Source organism: Rousettus aegyptiacus, unplaced genomic scaffold (assembly GCF_014176215.1).
Source record: "Rousettus aegyptiacus isolate mRouAeg1 unplaced genomic scaffold, mRouAeg1.p scaffold_m13_p_8, whole genome shotgun sequence".
Taxonomy (NCBI): Eukaryota; Metazoa; Chordata; class Mammalia; order Chiroptera; family Pteropodidae; genus Rousettus; species Rousettus aegyptiacus.
The window spans coordinates 75,498,839-75,522,418 of NW_023416311.1; the positions used below are offsets into that span (position 1 = coordinate 75,498,839).

Here is a 23,580-nt window from a genome sequence, read left to right on the forward strand (position 1 = left end):
CACATAGAAAGCCATATATTTGCGCCAGTTTTTTTTTTTTCATTTACTTTCAAAGAATAAAAAAATTTAAGATCCTGAAAAGGAATTTTCTAGAATATTCCTGGGAAGGAAGTGGCAAATTACTATTCTTTCCCTGCCTTTATTTGAAGTCACTCCCTAATGATCCCCTTTCCAGTACTAGTCATGAAACGGAGATTTCTAAAAGGAGAAAACAAAGAAACTTTCTGACAACTGAAAGAAAGCAGTGTTGTCATTACTTAATATTATATTTCATATCTGTACTTTTAAATGAACAGTTACGTCAAGAGTGAAAAATGTATTTCAGAGAAGCAACTGGGATACCTATGCTGTAAGCCTGAAGAGTCAATGGTGATAAGAAAAAGAACCAAGTTTATCAGGAGAATGAGGACTGAGAAAAGGTAGTAAGTATGGGTAACTGCTGACTTTTAAAAGCACAATTTTGGCACAGTTGTGAACTTAAAAATCTAGATTCCAAGATATAATTAGGAGTTGTGATCAAGGAGAGCCAGGGATTTAAAACTACTCTTTTCAGAAGCAGGTTAACAGTGGAACACCAAGTCTGGAAGGCAGAACACAGAAGAAACAAGGTTAAAACATTATCTTTAAGGTCAGTAGAGAAACGAACAGATGTAAGACAGAGAGGGGAAAAGTTAATTTTGCAGGAGAACAGAAGAGAATCTTTCTGAAGATTGTGGGAAGGAGTGAAGGGTTGGTTAGCCTTGAAAAGAACTAGAGTCACCTTGTCCTGAGAAAAAAGACTGGCTGGAAAAACATGTGGGGAAAAAGAAATTCTGTGGTGGAAAGGAGTAAAGTTGAAGAAGCTCAGATTAGATGGTCTTTTCAAAAGAGTAAAGATGAGGTAATCTGTGAAAAGCTAGGACACGGAGGCGGGGTTGGCACTGGAGATGTGAGGACTATGGAAAACACTTGGCACAGAGAGGCCGTGTGGTGAACACAGTACAGAATAAACAATATAAACATGACAATCTCTGTACTGGAATTTCTTCAGTTTTGAGAGTTTAGTAATGTGAATTACACTTACCTACATTAAAACTGATGATGTCAATGACAAGTAAACCCTTTTGATTTTTCCCTATTTTAGTGAAATACTTGCCAGATTTTCTAAATGATGTAACTGTTCTGAAACTGTTGCCATCCTTCTATTATTAAACTAAAAATTTTAAGCTATCCTGTAAAATCAAACAATATATCAACTCAACTAAAAGTTGAATTAAAAAAATATAGCCTTTGCTAAATCTGCATTAGAAATATGTACATTTGTGATTATATGCATACATATTTGTTACTTTAAGCTAGTAATAATATTAACTATTTAAGAAATCCTATACGTCATTATAGTACTTAGCAAAATGAAGAGATTTAATGTTTAATGTTCAACAAACATTGCTATTATGTAGTAATATTCACTACTTTTTTGAGAATAGTTTTTTAAATAACTTAATTTTTAGAGCAAATCAAAGGAACCCAACTTAGTCATAATATAAAATGGTGCTAATCCCAGCAGAGAGAGAGAGAGAGAGAGAGATTAAAAAGTAAAAAAGTTAAAGAAGCTGTCAAGACATTCACTGAGATAATTCTGGGAGGGAAGTCATATCACTTGCTCTTGCCCTCCCTTTATTTGAAGTGTACCACTTAATAATTTCCTTTCCATCACTATACTTACAACACATAGATTTTAAAAACTAACCAACCAACCAACCAACCAACCAATCTTCTGGCAACTTAAAAGTAGCAGAATTTCTGTTACTTAAAGTTATACAGCAGTTCCTTGAGCAGCGTTGTTTTGTTCAACTTCGTTTAATTATAACATTGATGAGATGCTGTAGGAATTTAACTCTTGTTCATATCACTCAGCCTATGGTAAAAATGGTTCCATTCAATGTTGCTTTGCTCAAAGTCACAGAACCTATCAATGATGTTAAGTGAAGACTTAACCGTATTGTATATTTACTTCTTTACTGTTTGTCCCTATCCACCCATGCCGAACTGAAATGTAAGCCCAACGAGAACAGAAACTTCATCATTTTGTTCTGTTTTATCCTCAGTGCCTTGACTAATGCTTATAATAGGCACTCAATACATATGGATTAATATATAGAAAAATCAAAATAGAATTCTATATTTGAAAAAGCAAGTTTTAAAAATACATTTTTATGATACAAGTAATATCACCTATTTGTGGATTACTAGGAATTGACTATATATTTGATTTATTAGATCACTGCTATATATCTGAGATATATCAGAGTTCAAGAGTTTATAAAATTCCTTATTAAAGATTAAAATTTTGTCCTGAGTAAAATAAATGGTTTAAAGTTCTGTAAATTATGTATATTTAGTGAAACTATGTTTAATTCAATGAAATAAATATTTATGGTGAGCCTTTAGAATATGATATAGACTGATACATGAGATTAATACAAGGTAGTATGTAGTTATGTAATATAAATGTTCACTGATATCAAAGTAAATGTGTCTTAAAATGTGCCTGAGGCTTGGAGCAAGAAATAAAGAATGGCGAATCATCTGGCAATGTAATAAGCAACCACGTCTTTTGTGGAATTTTGGGTAGAATCTAAGGGAGTTTGGGAAAGGTTCATAGAAGGTAGAATGTTTGAGATGGGACATGAAGGAAAAAAATTCCACAGACTAAAATGGTGGAAGGTGTTCAGATCAATGAAAATGCATAAGCAACATGACACAGACAAGAAAGAGTGGGGTGTAGTCAAGGATCCGGGAGGGCAGAGAATATGGACTCTGTCTAGGGAAGTAATGGAAAAAAGGACTTGATATCTGTATTACAGCAGATCTTGAGGATTCTGCATATAGTTTGCTAAGAACAGGATGGATACAGATCAAAGATTTTGCTTACTTTTTCTGATTTAATTCTTTGGACAATCACATGAGGTTGATAGACATACCTTTACCTATATCCCTAAGTCCGTGTAACTCCAGTGGTGCTGACTCTATCTTTGGCTTGAGAAGTGGCATGTGACTCAGGACTAGCCAAGTAGAGTCTTTAATTCTACAGGTACAATAATCAATTCAGGGACGGGCACAAGACAGTATTAGCAACAATGAGATGGTAAGAGATTTTTGTTGAGATTTCTGGGGCAAAGGCAAACATCCTAGTCCACTGGATTGGAATCTGAGAAGATGTGAGTAGGTGCTATGGCCCCTCAAACCCATGGGGGGAAAGCCTAAATGGCACAAATTAGGGTGTACATGTGGGACATGGGGTGGGGATATGAAAGCAGAATCAAGAGATGGTGAGACATAGAGAGGAAAGGTCCACTTGACATCATTTTAGCCTCTGATAAACCAGTGCCTGAAATCAGTTTTACCGATAGCCCCAATGTAACTAAGGTTTTCAGCAAAGTCTGATTAGCTATGTGAAATCATAAGATTTCTAACTGATAGTATGTTATTCTCTTTTTACAAATGAAGAAACTGAAAGATAGAAAAAGTAGGTAATTTGTCTAAGATCATATAGGTTTTAAATAACAGATTTACCTCATATGTTTAAATAACAGCTCTAACTCATATCTGATGGCTCCAGCCCCATGTTGCTAACTACAATTTTTTTTTATTTTGTGTGTTTTCATATGTATGTGTATATGTGTGTCTAAAAAAGAGAGAGAGGGAGAGAGAATCAGAGCTCAACTTTTCTTAGCTTATTTTGGTACAAAAAAAATAATAACTACTACACATTGAGCACTATGCTAAGTGCTTCACATAAAATTTCTACAGATGCCAATTATTATTGGCTTGTCCAGACCCACTTCTAAGTTACTCTTTGTTGTCTACAACTGCTGCTCTTTCTATTAGCCTCAGAAGCTGGGGCCACAGGTGGAATATGAGCCATGTATGTTCATGTGGGTCTATGACTAATATAGCTAATCAAAATATTAGAAAAGCCAACCAGATTCCTTTTTTATTGGGAATATGGTAAGATTTAGCCAGTTAGTGGTATGCAAAATGATATGCACATTCAGAGTCAGGGTGGTCATTTGAGACCAGGAGTAACACAAAATTCTGAAGGAGAATAAAAAGAGAAGACTGAACAGAAAGAAGATGACAGGGGACATGTGGAAAGAAAAGCAGAGATGCAAAGAGAGAAGGAGATCACAGCTTTGGAAGGAGAACAGCCTCAGTTTCTGATCATATTCTGTGTCTCCTCTTTGGTTCCTACCTTTAGGTACCCTTGAGATTCCATTGCATGCTTACAAGAATCTCCTTTACTTTAAGGTAGCTTGACTAGTTTCTGAACAATATAACTAATACAGTACAGACTAGAACAATATACCATCTTAATGAATTATCACTGTGAATTAACTGTGAGGTAGTTATTTTTAAGATAAAGAAACTGAGATTCAGAGAGTTCAAGTAAATTTCCTAAGGGACACAACTAGTAAAAGGGGAAGCTAGGATTAAAAGTCCAAGTCTGTGTGTCTTAACTCAAGTCTAGGACTAATTGGAATAAGGAAACACTAGAGACAAGGAAACCAATTAGGAATTAACTACAGTAATTTAGAAGAGATAATGAGAAACACACCTAAAGCATGGATGAGGTTACAGACTTGAAAGGACGGTAAAAATGCATAGGGTTGTTCATGGGGTTAAGGGTGAGGGGTGAGTAAAGAAGTGGAAGAAGCCAAAGGTGATACTGAACATTTTTTATCTTGGCTGATTGGAGGAACAGTGTTGCCATTAATAATAGTAGTATGAACATTAGGTCTGGGGTTTGTTTTGTGGGGAAGGAAACACTGAATTTTGGTCACTATTAGATTTAAGTAAACTTGTTTAAAAGGGAGTTGGCAATGTAAGCCTGAAGCTCAGAACTAGAAAAAAGGACTTGAGAATTATTTTTAAAAAGTAATTTTACTGATGCATTTATAAAACTCAGTGAATCGTTAAATATACAGAAGAGAAGTTGAGTATTGCACATGTACAAAGCTTTAAGAGAAAGCACTATATTTGATCCCAAAAAGAGATTGCTTTAGATTTCCAATTTTACTCTGGCCAGTATTTATAGTGACAAATTTATTGGACCCAAATGACAAAATAAAACAACAAAATCTAGTTATTTAGTTCTATAGAATGAGCAACACACACACACTTTCAAACATTTATATCTTTAAAGGATATAATAATGCTTTAAGTTGTACAGAAAAAATACATGGCTATAACACACACAAAAAGACTTGTTTTATGTTCTGCATTTCTCCATGGAACTTAACATTCTTTAACAGACATTATCTCATTGTTTTAAGAACTGTTATGAAACAATCTGACATTTATATAACACCATTCACTCTCAATAATCCCAAAGGGCTTTACAAAACCTGGAAGAACGACTTTGCTCATGTTCAATATGCAACCACTGAGGGATGGAAGTGGGGTGGGAGGGTAAAGAAGTGGACAGGACTGTGGTAGATATTCTGTGGAACACAGCGGTAACATTATACAACCATTTAAGAAAGGAAGTGAAAGACATTATTAAACTGAAACCATGAAGGAACAAGCAGAAAAGATCCAAGGTAAGATTGTATTACACTTGTTAAATTTGAGAAAAATATTAATACCATGGGTCTTATTCTCATTTTTGTGTTTTATTAGAATAATATATAGATATATTCAAGATTTTTTAAAAATTGAGTATCATCTGCTAAATTAAGAACTCAACTTTCCATAGTGCCTTTTGTCTGTCCGCCACATCCAAGATGCTAATCTCTCTCTCTCTCTCTCTCTCTCTCTCTCTCTCTCTCTCTCTCTCACACACACACACACACACACACACACACACACACACACACACCTCCCCTCTTCTTCCTTCCTTCTCTTTCTGGACTGACAGTAGGATGCTGAAAAACAAACACTCAACTGGAAAAATTAAAAAGATTTTTTTCTTTTTGTTTTTAATTTATCACGTATATCAATCAGGGTTCTCCAGAGAAACAAAGCCAGTAGGATGCATATATATGTAGAAAGAGATTTACTAAAATACTATACACTTTACATACTTGAGTCTTATAATAAACAAATAAATACACCCATTTCACAGATGAGGAGACTCAGGCAAGGAGAGGACAAGTGTTGTAGGTATATTTTTGTTTATATAGGGTGCTTTTGATCCCTTCTTCTGATAACAGATCCTGACAATGACAGAGTGACATATGATCAATCAGTGTCTGCCTCCTGGGAGCCAGGTGCTCAAGAAGGCTAGAAAGAAGGTAGGGTGAGTTTTATGTTGACAGGTCCTAGAAAAAAGTCCCGCAGTTAATGCATCCGAGGCTATGGAGTGACCCCTAGTCTTTCTGCCCTTCCTGAAGCTTGGCTATTCAGGGCTTTGTTCCATTTTGTGTGCTAATTCAGTTTCCCATCCTGTGACTTAAATGTAGTTGGCTGTAACCAAGACTCTTAAGAAATATGCAGATATATTACATAATCTATCCAAGAGCAGATGGGTATCAGTAGAAAAGATAAGACTCAAACCTAGAGTTTTCTGACTTCAAAAACTGTGCTTTAACCACGACACCTCACTGGTTTTTGAATATTGGGATCTAGTAATGTTATCTGCCACCAGAAGACATTATAGCATTCTCCTGATTTTGTATCTTGGCTTCTTTAGTAAAATTTTTGAAAGCAGTTAAGCTAACATGGAAAATCTTGTAAAATTACTCTATAAAACATAATTTTATTATTGAAAGGGAAAATCTTCAGTGGGCATATTTGTATTGGGATATCTGGATATTATGTAAAAGGATAGCCAAAGGCATAAGAAAATGGTACTTGAGCTTTGGCTCTTTCTCAGTGAGTGAGAAGAAATGAGAACAAAAACCTTCAGAGAAGCAGGTGAATAGTGAAAAGAGCACAGACTTTCTATTGCAGGTTAATGCGATGGAAAGACCCAAACATTCAGATACTTTTAGCTCTACAATTATATGAAGTGGGCTAAATTAATCTCTCTGAGCTTCAGTTTTCTTATGTGTAAAATGGGGTTAGTAATGTCTATCTATATAAAGTCACTGTGTGAGAATTAAATTATAGTTGGTCCTTCATATCTGAAGGTTTTTCATCCACAGATTCAGTCAACTGGGTAAAAAATCCCAGAAAGTTCAAAAAAGAAAAACTTGAATTTGCCATGCGCTGAGCACTACACTGAATCCATGTGAATGAAGTGCTGTGTAGGCATATCCTACTGGAGCCTACATGCAAATAAAGGTTATATGCAAACACTATGACATATTATATAAGGGACTTGAGCATCCCCAGATCTTGGTATTTGTGGGATCTTAGAACCAATCCTCCACAGATGCTGAGGGATGATTGTAAATAATATATATAAAGCTTATAGTATAGAGCCTGGTACATAGTAAGCATTTATAAATTGGTAGTTGCTATTATTTTTGTAGTTGTCATTAAATCGAGTCAGGTAACAATGTTTAGGGGACTGACAGTTCCAGGCTGCTGAGGAGAGTCTGGAACTAACACACAGCTGGAAACAAAAAGGATAAAAGTATGTAGTGGACCCGAATTTTTAATTCTTTGTCAGGATCTCTTGTCTGTGTGTGAGTGTGTGTGTGTGTGTGTGTGTGAGAGGGAAAATCTTGTATTTATTGTGAAACATAAAACACACACTGAAGTATGATGATTTAAAAGGTACAGCTCAATGATTTATCACAAAGTGAGCACCCAAGTCAGGAAATCAAACCTTGCTGGCCTTGCAGAGGCAGCCCTGCTGTCCAGCCCAGCTATTAACTAATCTCTGCTCCCCTACAAAAGCAATCATTATCCTGCTTTGTGATAATCACATTCTTTCTTTATAGTTTTACTTCAGCATGTTATTAAACACTATTTAAATTTGCTTTTTAGCCCATTTATATAAATGGAATCATATCATGTATTTCTTCTGTGTCTAGCTTCTGTTGTTTAACATTATGAGATTTACCCATATTGTGTGTAATTACAGGTCACTAATTTTCATTGGTATATAGTATTCTATTGTATGAGTCTATCACAATTTTTAACCATTCCACTGTTATTGAATATTTATGCTATTTCATGCTTTTGACTGTTACAGATATAGCTATCATAAACATGCTTGTGCATGTGCACACCTTTCTGATGATTATGTACCTAAGAATACAATCGGCAGGTTTAAGTTTGGCAAAAAAAAATAAAAAATAAAAAAAAAAAAAGCCTCCTGTTTCCTGAAATGGTGGCCTCAATCTATACACCAATCTAGAACACCAGAGGATGAGGGGCCCAATGTCCCACATTCTCAGTAATCAGTAATATTCTCAGTCTTCCACAGGGTGTTTAGTATTGGCTTCAATTTGCATTTTCCTGAATACACATGAAGTGGAGCAAATTTTCTTAGGACTTTCCTTTGAGAAGTGACTATTAACATCTTTTGCCCATTTTTCTTTGGGTTATTTATCTTTGTCATTAATAACAGTTCTTTAGATATTCTTGCTATGTTGTAAACATCTTCTCCTGTAGTGTACCTTTTCACTTACTTCAGGGTGTCTTTTGATGAACAGAGGTTTTTAACTTTAAAATAGTAAAGCTTAGAAAACATTTCCTTTATCACTAATTCTTTTTGTGTCCTAATCTTTAAATCTCTACACCAAGGTCATAATGACATTCTCCTAATATATTTTCTAGAACTTTTATTGCTATGCCTTTCATACTATATTAAGAACTAAAGTCTCTCTGGAATTGATTTTTATGTATGGTGTGAGTTAGTGGTCAAATATTTTTCTATTCTCTAATAATTCAACGGTTCCAGCACCACCACTGAAAAGATTCTCCTTTCCTCATTGCTTTCCAAGGCCATCTTTCTAGGCTCCCCCTTCTATTTCACATATCTGCCAGTCACTGTACTAGTCCCATACTGTCATACTTGAAAATAAAACAATATCAGATAGATACAGAATTATCACCTTCTTCATCTCTTTTATGATTATCTTAGCTTGTGATGATCCCTATACATTTTTAGAATCTGTTATGGGGTTTCAGGTTCTACAGAACCTGTTAGATTTTGATTAAACCTACACTGAAACTAAAGAACAGTTTGCAGAAAATTGACATCTGTAAAGTTCTGAAGTCTCCAATCTATAAACGTGGTACATCTCTCAGTTTCTTTGGATCATCTTTAGAATGTCATTCTATAAGGTTTTGAAGTTTTCTGTGTCTGTGTTTAAATTTTCTGTGTAATATTTAAACAAAGTATTTGACATTTCTATGCTAATATAAATGGGATCTTTTAAAATTTCATTTTCCAAATCTTGGTTGCTTGTATATGAAAAGTTTATTTTTGTATACTGAACTTATATAGTTATTTTTTACACTTATTAATCTTAATAATTTACCTATAGATTCTTTTGAATCTTGTATGTATATAATTGTACCTGAGAAAAAGAACAGTTCCTTGCTTTCTAAACCTTTTAATTTCTAATTCTTGTCTTACGATTTCCAGTAAATCTTTATAAATGTTATAATGTTGAATAAAAGAGATTATAGTGTGCATCCTTTTCTCATGCCAGATATCACCATACCAATTCTGTATATCTGCTGTATATTTTTAAAGATATCCTTTATAATAGTACAGCCCTATATCTAGTGTGCTAGAATGTTTTACTAAAATCATGAACACATGCTGAATTTTATTCGATGCTTTTTCTCCTATCAAAATGATAAAATGACTATATTAATATGTTAAATTAAAATGGTTGCTTTTGAATGTTAAGCCAAACTCATATTCCTGGAATAAATCTATATCTGTCAGGATGTATTATGCATTGAAAATATTGCCTCATTTGATATACTAGCATTTTGTTTAGAATTTAAGGAGGTGGTCTATAATTTTTTCTTGCAATGTCTTCACCAGGTTTTCTTATCAAGGTTTAATAGCTTTATAAATTGAAGAGTAAAGTGATTCCTCTTCTTCTAGTCTCCAGAAGAGTTTCTATAAGGTTGGTGTGGTTTGTACAAGTCTTAAATTATGGATTTGATTTCTCTAAGAGTAATACCCAGAATCCTACTTCTTTCTAAATTAGTCTTAGTAAGGTGAAACATTTCTTAGTAGCAGAAGTTGTAGCATGAATTGTTGATGATTATTTACATCTTTTTCTTATCTAATTTCATTGAGTTTATCAATGGGATTAGTCTTTTAAAAGAATTAGTGTTTGCCTTTTTCATCCTCGTACTATCATGTACACTTTCTACTACATGAATTTCTACTTATACTTTTTATTTCCTTTCTTCTTTCTTTGGGTTTAATTTACTGTTCTTTTTCTAATTTCTTAAAGGGGATACTCATTCAGTCTTGTCTTTCAACTTCAAGAACAAAGTAAGTATATTTATCTTAAAGACTGTTTCTGATCATTTCAATATCTGGAGTCCCTTTAGGGCTGTTCTATTTGTTGTTTCTGACGGGTTTTAGTTAACTGATTTTGTCTCTTTGTATGTCTGGCTATGTTTTATTGTATGCTGGATACTGCATTTGCTGAATTGTTTGTAAAAAATTATAATGCCTAGGATGATGTAATTTCCTCCAGTGATGATTTACATTGCCTTCTGCCAGTGCCTGAAGGTACTAGCAATTCGGGGTCACTTTAACTTAATTTCAGAGATTGATATGATTTGAAGCAACAAACCTATACAGGTCTGTCCACTTTCAGTTAAACTTTACTAAGACAGAAAAGGATTTAGGCACCCAGACACAAAGTAAGAGGTATTCACAAACATCTCCTTTTCCAGGCCCCAAGCTCCATTCCATTCCCTAACTTCTTTCCTTAAGAGGCAACCAGTACAAGCTGAAACTAATACAATATTGTATGCCAACTGTAATTGAAAAATAAATTATTTTTAAAAATTTAGCCATTGAAGAAAAGAGGCAGCTATGTTGCCAGAAATTGATTTCTTATAACATTTAAATTTTTGACACCCATTCCAAGACTACATGTTTAGTCTTTGAAAAGGCACAATAAGTATGATAATGTGGTCTCTAAAAGACTCTAGGTTTGTTATAGGGTTTTAGAAACAATTATTCTCACCAGAACCAAAGTGGATTTTAATAAATACCAATTAAAACTTTATAGACTATATCTACTCAAGGCTACATCAAATTGTAAAATAGAGTCACGGAAAGAATACTGGATTGGAAGCCTGGGGACCTGAGTTCTAGTCCTGCTACTTTGCTGTGTGATTTTGAGTAAGCACCTTAATTGGCTGGACTTTGGCTTCCAACGTTTATAATAAAGGGATAGAGCCGGATGCTCCTTTCAGAACCAAAACTCTATGATAACTGCACGGAAGTATGCAATATAAATAGAGCACACTCAAAATCAGAGTTTCTGATGCACAATGTATTTCTTAAAGCTAGCCCACTTTCACATTTTAAATATACTGCAGCATAATGTTTTAAATAAGCTAACAGTCTAGTGTGGCAATTTTAAAAAAATAATATAAACTACTTTTGTACCTCAAAATAGATACTTAATAATTTTTAATATTTTGATATCATCTTAGTTCTAAGAACTTCATTTTTCTCTTTGTTGTTTCTGGCATTTCAGGTTCTTTAATGTAGCTATTAATATAATTAGGAATCATCTAGTTTTTGCATGAAAAATTACTAATACTCAAGAGTTGCATTTCTACCATTTACCAGGAGTTTAAGTGAAGAATTTTGAAAATATAACCACTTAAAACTGTCAGCATGTTGCATTAACTGTTAAAAAAATACCACACAGATTAAATTGTCTGAAGTAAGTTTTAATGCAACATATTCACAGGTTTACACTATAAAGTTGTGAAAAGAATTTCGTTTTCAAATTTGATTAAGTGCTGCGAGATGTTGAAGAAACTCAGTACTCGAATTATATGTTTGATGTCATTTTTGGCAAATCCTCAGAAAATGCCACATGAAAGGAAAACACCGCACTTAAAACACGATTTTGACAGCAGTTCGGGAGAGTTAACAACTCCATTCCCAGTGGGGTTCTGATCACCATCAGACCCTCATGACAATATTAGTCTCCGTGCCTTGAGATGATCTAAATACTAAAACAAAATTAAAAACAACATATGCATGTGCATGTGCACACATGCATAGACACAGCTCTCAACCCTTTTACTTTCTAAAGTGGGAAAATTTGTAATTAGTTCAATTCAGGCTCCAAATAGCTAATGTAATTTATCATGTTTCCTTGCAGATTTACCAGTGGCCACCAGAGAAATGAAAAGGTGGCAGGCTACCAGGCAGTGTCAATCAGGCTTTTTTTATTGTTTTGTTTAAGTTAAGAGAGGTATAAATAATTCCCATCAGCAATGGAGATGAAGTCCCTGGCTGTCAGTGCCCTCGACATCTTCTAAACTCTACAGCTGAAAACGGTGGGAATTTTTCATCTCACTACGTTTACATAATCTTTACATCCATTGTCTTCTATACCTTACTCTGTCTGAAATGAGAGACTTAAGAGTTGTTCAATTTCACTTGAAAAGTTTTTAAAAAGCATATTACAAACAAGATGATAAAAAAAATAACATATTAGAAAATAGCACGTATATTTCTGGCATGAAGATTAAAAAGCCCAGAAAAAAATAAATTTCACAAAGTTAACTATGGTTGTCTTTGGCAGCAGTATTATGGGGTGATCTCTTTCTTCTTATCTATATGCTTTTCTATACATTTCTAATATTTTTGCAAAGGACATGTATTATTTTTATAACTGAAAGAAATAATACAGCTTTTAAAAATCAAACAGTTATAGCTAAAGGTTAATAACTACTTGTATCAATTAACAAACCTATTTTTACTGGGTTAGAAATGGCATTGATATTAATAACAGGAAGACACATTCAGTATGACAAATAATAGAGCTAAAGGCTCTTGTCAAACTTCTATCATTGGAATCACATCAATGAGCAGGCAGAAAGAATGCTTCTTTAAAAACTACGTAAAGACAGTGAAGGCTGCAAAGAAAGGTGCCTCTAATACATTGGTTCTTTTTTTATTTTAAATTGTATTTTGTTATTAGTTTCAAGTATACAGTATATTGGTTAGACACTTATATAGTTTATGAAACTATCCCTCTGATTGCTCTTTCCCTCTTCTGGCTCTCCACCTAGCCATTACATTAATGCTGACTACATTCCCTATGCCATGCTCCCCATCCTTGTGACCATCTATCAACTACTAATTTGTACTTCTTTAATGCTGTCGGGAGCCATTTTGAGCTAAACAAGACTGTTAAGCAGGATGTTTTTGCAAAGTTGGCCAGCTGTGCAGTCTGCTGACTCTGGAGGAAGAGCACCTGGTGTGGGGGCGGGAAATGGAATGTTACAGAGTTTACGTGATTGGTTGTTATTTAGAGGCGTTCTGCTTCTTACTCACTCAGTAGGGTATAAGTATGTATTGCAAAATAAACTCGGGTCTGCTGCAGTATTGACTGTGAGCCCTCCGGAATCTATCTTTTGTCTCTGTCTTTTCTTTAATCCTCACTCCCCATCTCGGGTGCTGTTCGACGTAGGCCGGCTGGCTCCGGCATAACGCTTCATGGCTTTCTCCCAGCTTCTCCAGCCCCTTCTCCTCTGGCCATCACCAGACTGTCTTCTATATTTGTGAATCTCTTTTTGATTAGTTTGTTCTTTTGTTCCTTAGGTTCTGCATGTAAGTGAAATCATATGACATTTATCTTTCTCTGTCTGACTTATTTTACTCAGCATGATAACCTCTAGGTCACTCATGTTGTTGCGAATGGTAGGATTTCATTTTTTTTATGGTTGAGTAATATTCTATTGTACATATGAACCATAATTTCTTTATCCAATTGTCTGTTGATGGGCATTTAGGTTGCTTCTATCTTAGCTGTTATAAATTGTACTGCACATTGGTTCTTAAAAGGAGCAGTAGATGAGACCTAAGTTACTATTAGGAAGCCTGTGAGATGGCACAGCATTTAAGACATATGAAAATCCATGAATTGGTTAGTTTATTTTTCTTTGCACATAAAATTAAATATGCCCTTAACGTATGATTCTAAAATAAAGTTCAACAAGGTCTGTTCTTGATAACTAGTGAGAAAGTTTGAAATGAACTGTTCAAGAAAAGAAGAAAAGTGCTTTACGGACTCTCAAAGATGATCATCTCTTATTTATCTTCTCAAAAGATTAAATTCTTCATCTAACGATGAAAGTATATATATCTTTATGCTTCCTATATACATTTGAAAGTCTTTACTATTTTAAAAATTATGTTATTGAAAGATATATTGTTAAAAATACAGTGTGCTTTCTGGTACATGAAGGCAGTAACATGTATTCAGTAAAATTTCACTTGAGCAACTGATTGTCCTGGCTACAGAGAGCAGCTTTATTTTTCTAGGACTTCCGGGAGAGGAGGTGTTCCATGCAATTGAATATTTTGGATAAGAGAATCTTATCTTTAATTGATCAAAATAATAAAAATAAATTTTACCAATAAGGCTAGAATTATTACCCATTCTGACTTATTAAACAATAAAAAATATCATCTAAACTTTTCTTAACAGATCATGGTTATCATAATGAGCATCTGACATGTTCTCTCAGAATACGATGAAGTACATCTACAGCAAATGTATCCATGATATTCCACTCCTGCATTCTTGTGTTTCCTTACCTAGTGTTGTGTCACGTGTTTAACTATCACCTCTTGCTGGTGCTGGAATAGATGTCTCTAGCTGTGCCCGTCTCACTTATTTTATCTTTTATTTTTTTTATCCCAATAAAATATTAGGCGACACAGATCCACAGGCCAGCCTCTGCCCTTGTTTTTCTTTTGTTTACTTTTTTTAATTCCTGAAAAATTATTTATATATATGTTATATTCATAAATTTTATGATTTGCCCTTTTAAAGGGTACTCTCCTTCCCTTTTATTATTCTTTATTATAAACTTAGAACCAGATAATCAGTTTGTTAGCACCATGCCCAAAGTATTACTAATAGCTGGCCTGAGAGGCTTTCTATGAATTGCATATATAGCCTTTCTATGAAAGGCATATATAGCCTTTCATTTTTCCATGTAAATAACATAGCTTAAAAGTAGACTCTGAGAAAAACAGGTGTGATACTTCTAGCCTCCAAGGTGGGGGTGGCGGTGGGATGATTCAAGAGTATCTGAAGAAAGAAAACTGCTTTGGAAAAAAGAATTTTTGCTTACTTTGCTCAGAGAGAAATTAATCCTACATGGAATCAGGCACAATGCAGAGCTAACATTCCAAAAGGGTTTCTGTTTCTTATAAAAACTAAGATTAAGCTAGTTTAACATCATATGTTAGAGATGAAAAGTAGTCAAAAATTATACACTTTCATAACTATCAAGCCTGAGGGGCCCTAGTCTGACTTAATCAGCATTAAAAAAATAGTCTGAAGAAACCTAAAATGACTCAATGCAATTTGAGAGGTACTAAGCACCTAAGAGATGTGTTTCATGAAGGGGCTTTTAAATTATTTTTTGATTTGCAAGCTCAGATTGCCCTTCCTCCTCTAATTTCTGGCATTAACCATAGAGCAGGTATTGTGTGCTTATAACTTTGAAAAGAGGATATGACACCTTATCTCTCTAAAGCTAATTAGAGAATATGTCCAAACCTGTATCTCTATGTGACTAAGTTCAGTTTAGTACTAGTTTTGATATAATGAAACTTAAAGAAACCTGCAAAGGACTTAGAGATGTAATTTAATGAAAAGGATTATACAGTTCATTAAGGAACTTGACAGATCCAATACTATCTCCAATTAACTATCAATCTTATTCAAAATTTATTACTCCCCACAAAAATCCTATGCACAGGCCTGGATGATTTACAGTGGTACTAAAGGGACTCCCAGGCTATAAACAGGATTGTCCTGCAGTACATCTCTTTTGACATTGCTGGTATCTAAAGTAAAACACCACATTTCTTGTTTACCTAAACTGCGGTGTTAGAGCCTACTGCAGACTCTGCATTAAACAAAGAAATGTAACTCTTGAATTTTACAGCCAAATTTCATGCTACTACAAAAAATTCTAATTATATAACTATAATAATGGTTTTATTCCTTGACATTCTTTTCTTTCATTTACTGAAGCCTCCTTATATACATTCTCTGAAGCCTTTAAAAAGTAAATAGATGGCAAACCGATGGCAAAAATTATGAGGTTATATTTAGGCAACGCTTTTCTTCTTATAAAGAGGTATGATTATATCCATTATCTGGCAATACCCTTGTGATATAAGGAATATCAGATCTTGAGCTTTACTGTTAAGACTGAAGAGAAAATGCATAGTTCCATAACATTTTTATTATATAAAAAAGTTTTTTTTATGAGGGAGTGATGTCAGAATCACGGATGAGTGAGATGCTTCCTTTGTCTTTTCCCTATAATCTACAACTAGTGGGACATGTATAACTTAATGAAAATTATTCTGCAATACACTACAACGCCTGAGAGATCCACACATCTGTATATACGAAGGTGAGTGGATTGAAAGGCACAGAGGAGGAGAAACTGAAGGAATGGCAGGGACAGTGCCCATGACCCTGGTTCCCTGGCAGTGGTGGCTGTGCCTGTAGCTCTAGCGGGCACAGTGGATACAGCAGAGACAGAGCTCACAACTCTGCCCCTACCCTCCCCCCCACTACTGTCCTAGCAAAGCAAAAGAAAAAGAAGGAAAGCAGCAACATCAATGCCAGTGACTTCAACTCCCTCTCCCAGCTGCAGAGGTGCTACACTACCAGAGAGCCTAGTAGCAGAAACTGAAGTGATGTAGGATACTCCCACCTCCCGGGAACAGCAGCACCAGCAGCCATAGGGAAATGGGAAGCAGCAGCTGTGGCGCTTGTAACCGAGGCTCTCCCTACCCTGCCTCACCTGCTCTATCCCCGACCACAGCAAAGTTGCCCAAGACAGCCCCAGACACAGCACTGGCACACAGCATCCCTGTGACTCTGGCAGTGATGACACTTGGACTATGGCAAACCCCACAAACATGGTGGCACTGGTAGTAGCAAGGCACCAGTGACCCTGGAGGCACAAGCAGCAATAAAGAGGTCATCTGTGACACCACTAGCAGAGGTAGTGGAAGGTATAAAGTGTTGGCTTTCAAATATAACTAGTCATCTCAGGTAAAAGAAACCAAAAGCTTGTGCAATAGCAAGTACCACCTACTGGGGGACAGGAGGGATAAGGAAAGGGCTCTAATTACCAATCTGCTGTATTGTTACAATTTAAAGAAAGCTGTACCTAAATAAGAAAACTGCTCCTACTTAAATGTGCAATAGAGGAATAACCCAACAAGTACCATGAATAATCACAATAACAGGGTATAAGAAAAATAAAGTGACAATTCTCCATAAATCAAACTCAGTGTCATAGATGACTGTGATCTAAATGACAGAGAATTAAAACCGCTGTTATGAAGAAACTCAATGAGAGACAAGAAATCTCAGAAAGGCAGTTCGATGAGCTCAGGAATAAAATGAATAAACAGGGTACTTTACCAAAGAGACTGAAACTCTAAAAAAGAACCAAAGAGAAATTCTGGAGCTGAAGAACTCAAATGAGATGAAGAATGTACTAAAAAGCACTGGAAATAGAGTAGATCACTTGGATGAGAGAATAAGTGAACATAAAGATAGAAATCTAGAAATCAGGTGGAAGAGGAGAGAGAACTAAAAAAAGAAAAAAAAAATTAAAAAGAACTCCATGAGAACTATCTGACTCCACTAGAAAGGGAAACATAAGGATAATGGGTATCCCAGAAGGAGAATAGAGGAAGAAGGGAACAGAATACCTATTTAAAGAAATAACTTTTTAAAAAAAAAAAAGAAGAAAGAAGAAGAAATAATAGATGACAACTTTAACTACCTGGGGAAGCAGCTAGACATACAAGTATAAGAACTTAACAGAACACTTAATTATTTCAATGCAGAAAGACTATCTCCAAGACACATTATATTAAAACTGTGAATAGTTAACAGTAAAGGAAGACTTCTAAATGCAGCCAGGGGAAAAAAGACTATAACCTACAAAGGAAATTCAGCACCACAGGACCTGCCTTACAAGAAATGTTGAAAGGAGATCTTCTACTGGAAACCAAAAAGTAAAGTACATAGAACTTTGAGTAAAGTGATAAACAGAAACAGAATCAGAAAATTGCTACTCTATTACAAAATAGAGTATTAAACTCTTGATTACAGCATAAAGGTTAAAGGGGAAAAAGCATTAAAAATAACTACAGCTACTTCAATTTGATAACAAACATACAACATAAAAAGGAATAATTTGTGACAACAAAAACATAAAAGGAGATAAGGAAAAGGATGGAATTGTACAGGCAAATGAATATAAGGTGCTATCAGAAGGGAAAAAAAAGACTATTTTTTGAGATGTTTTATATATACCTCAAGGTAACCACAAAACAAAAATCTAGAACAGAGACGTGAAACACAAAGAAAGAGTAAACAGAAAAACATCATAAAAACTACCAAAGTAAAAAAACAAACAGAAACACAATGAAAAAGAAAAAAAAAATGGAGCTATAGAGCAATCAGAAAACAAATGATAAAATGGCAGTAGTACATCCCTCATATATCAATAATCATCCTAAATGTAACTCACCAATCAAAAAACAGAGAGTATCTGGATGAATTAGGGGGGAAAAAATAAAAAGCTCCACACTATATGCTGTCAAGAGACTCATCTCAGCTCCAAGAAGAAACACAGACTCAAAGTGAAGGGGTAGAAAATGATATTCCAAGCAAATAGTATCCAAAAGAAAGTGGGTGTAGCCAAAGAAATCCTGGCAAAAAAGGGTAAAGCTGGAGGTATTGCACTCATTGTTTTCACACTATATTACAAAGTTATAGTAATTAAAACAGTATGATATTTGCAGAAAAATATACACACAGACCAATGGAATAAATTGAAAGTCCAAAAATAAACCTGCATATATATGGACAACTAATTTACAACAAAGGAGCCAAGAATATACAATGGAGAAAGGAAAATCTCTTCATAAATGGTGCTGGGAAAACTGAATGAAAAAGAATGAAAACAGACTACAACTTTACACCATACACAAATATTAACTCAAAATGATTAAAGATTTGAATGTAGGATCTGAAAACATAAAATACATAGAACGAAGCATAGCATTAAGCTCCTGTCAGATATAGCATATCATATTGAAAAGACCAAATCATCCAGAGTTGCCATAATTCTTGGATAATTTAGTCTTGGACTAAAATAAAATGCTTTTACAAAAGCTTGATATGTAGTCATATAGCCCAATGAAGATATCTTTCCTGAACAGGTTCAGGAGGGTATTCAGATCAACTGATGCACGAAGTTACAGAGCCATGGTCAATAACACTTTCCAACTTCTTTTCATGTGATAATCTTATTATACAATGTATAAAACCTTTGATCTGTTCCCAGAGTTTATATAGTTCTATCCTTGGAAGATCAGCTAAGTTCTAACATACATTCAAGGATGCCTAAAATCGTACTTTGTTTGCACAATGCTATGCAGTGAGGAATTGTCGCAGATCAAAGGAGAATAAGGACACATGATGACTAAATGCATTATGGAATTCTGGATGTAAAGATAGAATAGAAAAAAGACAGCACTAGAAAAATTGGTGAAATTCTAATAAGGTCTGCAGTAGATAATATTATCCTATTAACATTAATTGCTTGATTTTGATCATTGTATTATGGTTATCCAAGTCTTTAACATTAAAGGTATAAGAGCACTTTCTTGTTTTTGTAACCGCTCTGTAAATCCAAATTATTTTAAAATAAAACAATCAAAAATAAATAAATAAAATGGCTCATTCTGAAACTAGAAGAAAAATGACAGCAACCATAATGATCCAAAGTTTTGGGAAGATAATTTTAACAGTCATTCAGATTTAGGGAAAACCTGAATTTCTAGATGATATAAAATATTCAATTCAAAAAGTAATTACTTAATATGATTCTCTAATTATGACACAAAAAAAGATTTTAACATGGTTAACTTTCATATAAATAAACTGAAATAAGCTCCATAAGAATCTTCTCTTTCAAGTTAAGAAATCGTTCTTTAAGCTCAAATCTTTCTTTACCTAATTGTGTTCAATATTTCAAAAGCATATAAATAAATACAGCACTATGTATATCTAATATAAGCCATAATCATACAGCATTATTACAGTAATTATCTACTTGCAGTTCTCTCGTTCCTACTAAATCATGAACTACAAAGGCAAGAACCATTCAACTATTGCCAACTTCACACCCCTAATTCAATATGATTCTTGAGACACGGGGGTACTAATAATTATTTAATCAAAATCAATAAAATATTTAAGTAAAAGACCTTTCTAGTTTAAAGGAATTACTTTCACATATTTAAAATGTTTTTAATATTAAGATACAATTCCTATGTAATTTATGATTGTAAAAAGAAAACAGATTTGAGGGATCCAACCTGCTATTTGGAAATGGAATATTACATGCTTCATAGCTAAAACAGTTTTAAACTAGAGCTCTTCAGTGAAATAGCTTTTTTGAAGCTTCTGGCTTTATAAAAACCATAGTGAAATTATGAACATGTTTAACCTGTATAAAAAGCAGAGTATCATTTTGACCAACTTTTGATTTGTTTTATCAACATTAGATATTCTGCATCTAAACATGAATCAAATAACAAACAAACAAACAAAAACAAGACTTTGTATTTAATGCCGTTCAAATCAATGCACAAATGTTTACATAGGTCTCAAACATAGGGCCTAAGTACTTTTCTTAGATGTTTTAAAGGGTATACAATATTAAAAAAAAATGAACATTACTTTCTGTGCACTTCTAGATATGTTCTATGGCAACATTTAAGGTTTGGCTGACATCAAGTACTTTTTTTATTTAGGAACAATAGATGATCATGTTTTTTTGAATTTACTTCTCAGACAAAAGTCTTAGGTAGAAATTTATTTTATTGGCTATCTGTCCAAAGACATTATTGTTGCCCATTAACAACAACAACAACAAAAAAACTCAGAAAGAAAAGAGGTGAGAAAGAGGAAGAGAGAAGGAGGAAAGAGGGGAAAGAGGGAAGAAGTACTAAATAAAAATATAAGCTTGATAAAAGCCCTTACCTTCACTTCTTTTTTCAGCTTGTTTTGCTGAATTGTCCATTTTTTTTTGTTTTGCTGCTAAGAGTTCCCGCTTTAATTGCCTTGCTTCTTTTCTGAGCTCTTCACTATAAAGGAAAAACAACCATATCATATAAGCATATATTATACTGAGAGAAAGTCGTTTAGCGAAAACAAGTAAATCTGGTTTTCAGATACATTAAATCTCTAAGAATGTGTATATGTACATGTGGTATGGAAACATGCTTGAAGGATATTTTTCAAGTTATGATTTTTCATGATAGTAATATAACATGAATTAAAAATGTACCCTCTTTCAAGTATATTAAACAGAAGTAGATAAGTGATAAATGACCCATTGTTCTCCCTCGAATTTACATGAAAGTTTAACATTCTAGTTTCAGTTTAATAATTCATGGAGATCCAAATCAAAACAAAATTTTAATGTAAGTACTATTCACTAAACCTGGGCATACACAAACAGATCTGGCTTTAAAACTTGCTGAATTCCTCAACTGAAACAAGCAACTATCACTTATTAAGTATTTCAGTTATTTAAACTTAATTTTTTAAACTCAAATTTTAACCCATTTAATACCACAGTTTGGAAAATAATGTCCTCTTCTGCGAAACCTACCAGACTGAGTTGCTGAGATGGTGAATTCAATCATATATTAACAGCAAACTGAAATGTAAATGTTGACCTCACTGCAAGTCACTAATTAAGTGACTAGTTTCCACAAGCTGGTTTTAGGACAGGAAATTCATATTTATGCCTTGGAAAAACTTATTAACTACCCATGTCATGAACCTTTATGGTCACCTGTGAAAAGTCCAAAGTATGTAATTTACATCTGTAAATGTCAAGCATCCATTTTATTTTCAACAAAAGCTAGAGTGGATCACAGAGACCGAACACTATAGCCTAAGCAGGCACGTCATTCTGGAAATGGTTCCTAAAGACCCATGCCAAGGATTAGTGGAATCTTCTCAAGTCTAAATAGTTCTAGTGTTTCCTACTGATCTCCAAATCTCATGTTTTTTACTATTGTCCTACTGTAGAGTCATCAAACCGACAGGTCTTAACAATGTGCATGACTCAGTTCTGTCCCTTCTCCACATCACACACACAGAGCCATATTTTGTATCTGCTTGGCGTCCAAGATTCTGAACTCTGAAACTTTCCTCTCTAGTCAACATCTACTACCTTTTTAGCTTTCTCAGTCTTTCATTCCTACTGAACCTGGGCTCACACATATAATAATAAGAGCTAACTCCTTAACCATAGTTCATAGTCCACCAGCCCTATTCCAATCCCAAATGGCTCTTTATCCATTCCGAATGCTATGGTCAGCCATTTCACAGATGTCCTCAATTGCACCCTTAATTTTCTTGACTTCTTTGTTCTTATGGATATATCATAATCACCTAAAAGAACCTGTTAAAACATATTCCAGAAGACATACCTCCAGAGACTATGATTTCTTTAGGTGTTGGAACTGCCTAAAAATTTGCTCTTGTGACAAATTCTGAAGGTGATACCATTATGTAGGTTTGGGACCCAGTACTTTAGGGCCTTACTATAGAAATTATCTTCTCTTCCTTACAGTGTCGAGCACTCCTACTTTAAAGGCCCTTGCATTCAGCCAACTCAAATTTCTCTAGACTCTGCTCCAATCAAGTATTATTATCTTCTCAGTGGACTCCTCAACTGAAAGAATAGTTTATATACACAGCCTACCTCATCAATCTCTAACTGCTTAATCTCTTGCAGTCTATCCATCTTATACTCTACTGAAACTGCTTCTGTATTAACCAAAAGGCCTTTTCTCAGTCCTTCTCTTCTCTTTTGATTCTCTATCATTCAATGATATTACCCACTCCTTTCTTCTTGAAATTCTATCCTAATCAGACTTACGTACCACTTTAGAGTCTTGATTTTCTGATTCTACTTCTAAGTTACTTTCTCTTCTCATCCTATAATTGTTGGCATTTTTCTCATTTCTACAGTCTGAACGCTGGCATTTTTATCTAATTTCATAACATCAACTATCACTTCTACAGAAGTTATTTACAAATCTACATGTTTTGTCATGATTTTGGTCCTGCATTTCTAACTATCGGTTACAAATCTCCATGTACATTAGTGCTGTCCAAGAGAAATATAAGGTAAGACACATATGCAATTTTAAGTTTCCTAGCAGCCACATTTTAAAAAATGGTAAAGAAACAGATTAAATGAATTTTAACAATATATTTTATTTAACTCAATATATCCAAAATATTTTTTCAACATGCAACTAATGTAAAAATATTAATATGGTATTCTACATTTTTTTGTACTCAGTCTTCTAAATCCAGTGTG

The 23,580-nt window shown here is 34.2% G+C and overlaps 1 protein-coding gene across 1 annotated transcript in view; it reads right to left on the reverse strand.

Annotated features, from left to right (window-relative positions):
- Positions 1 to 23,580, reverse strand: part of CWC27 (CWC27 spliceosome associated cyclophilin) — a 170,471-nt gene that overhangs the window by 56,992 nt on the left and 89,899 nt on the right. Inside the window, exon 11 of the mRNA XM_036226192.1 lies at positions 21,219 to 21,322. Coding sequence (XP_036082085.1) covers positions 21,219 to 21,322 — 104 coding nt within the window. The remainder of the gene's footprint in view (positions 1 to 21,218; positions 21,323 to 23,580) is intronic.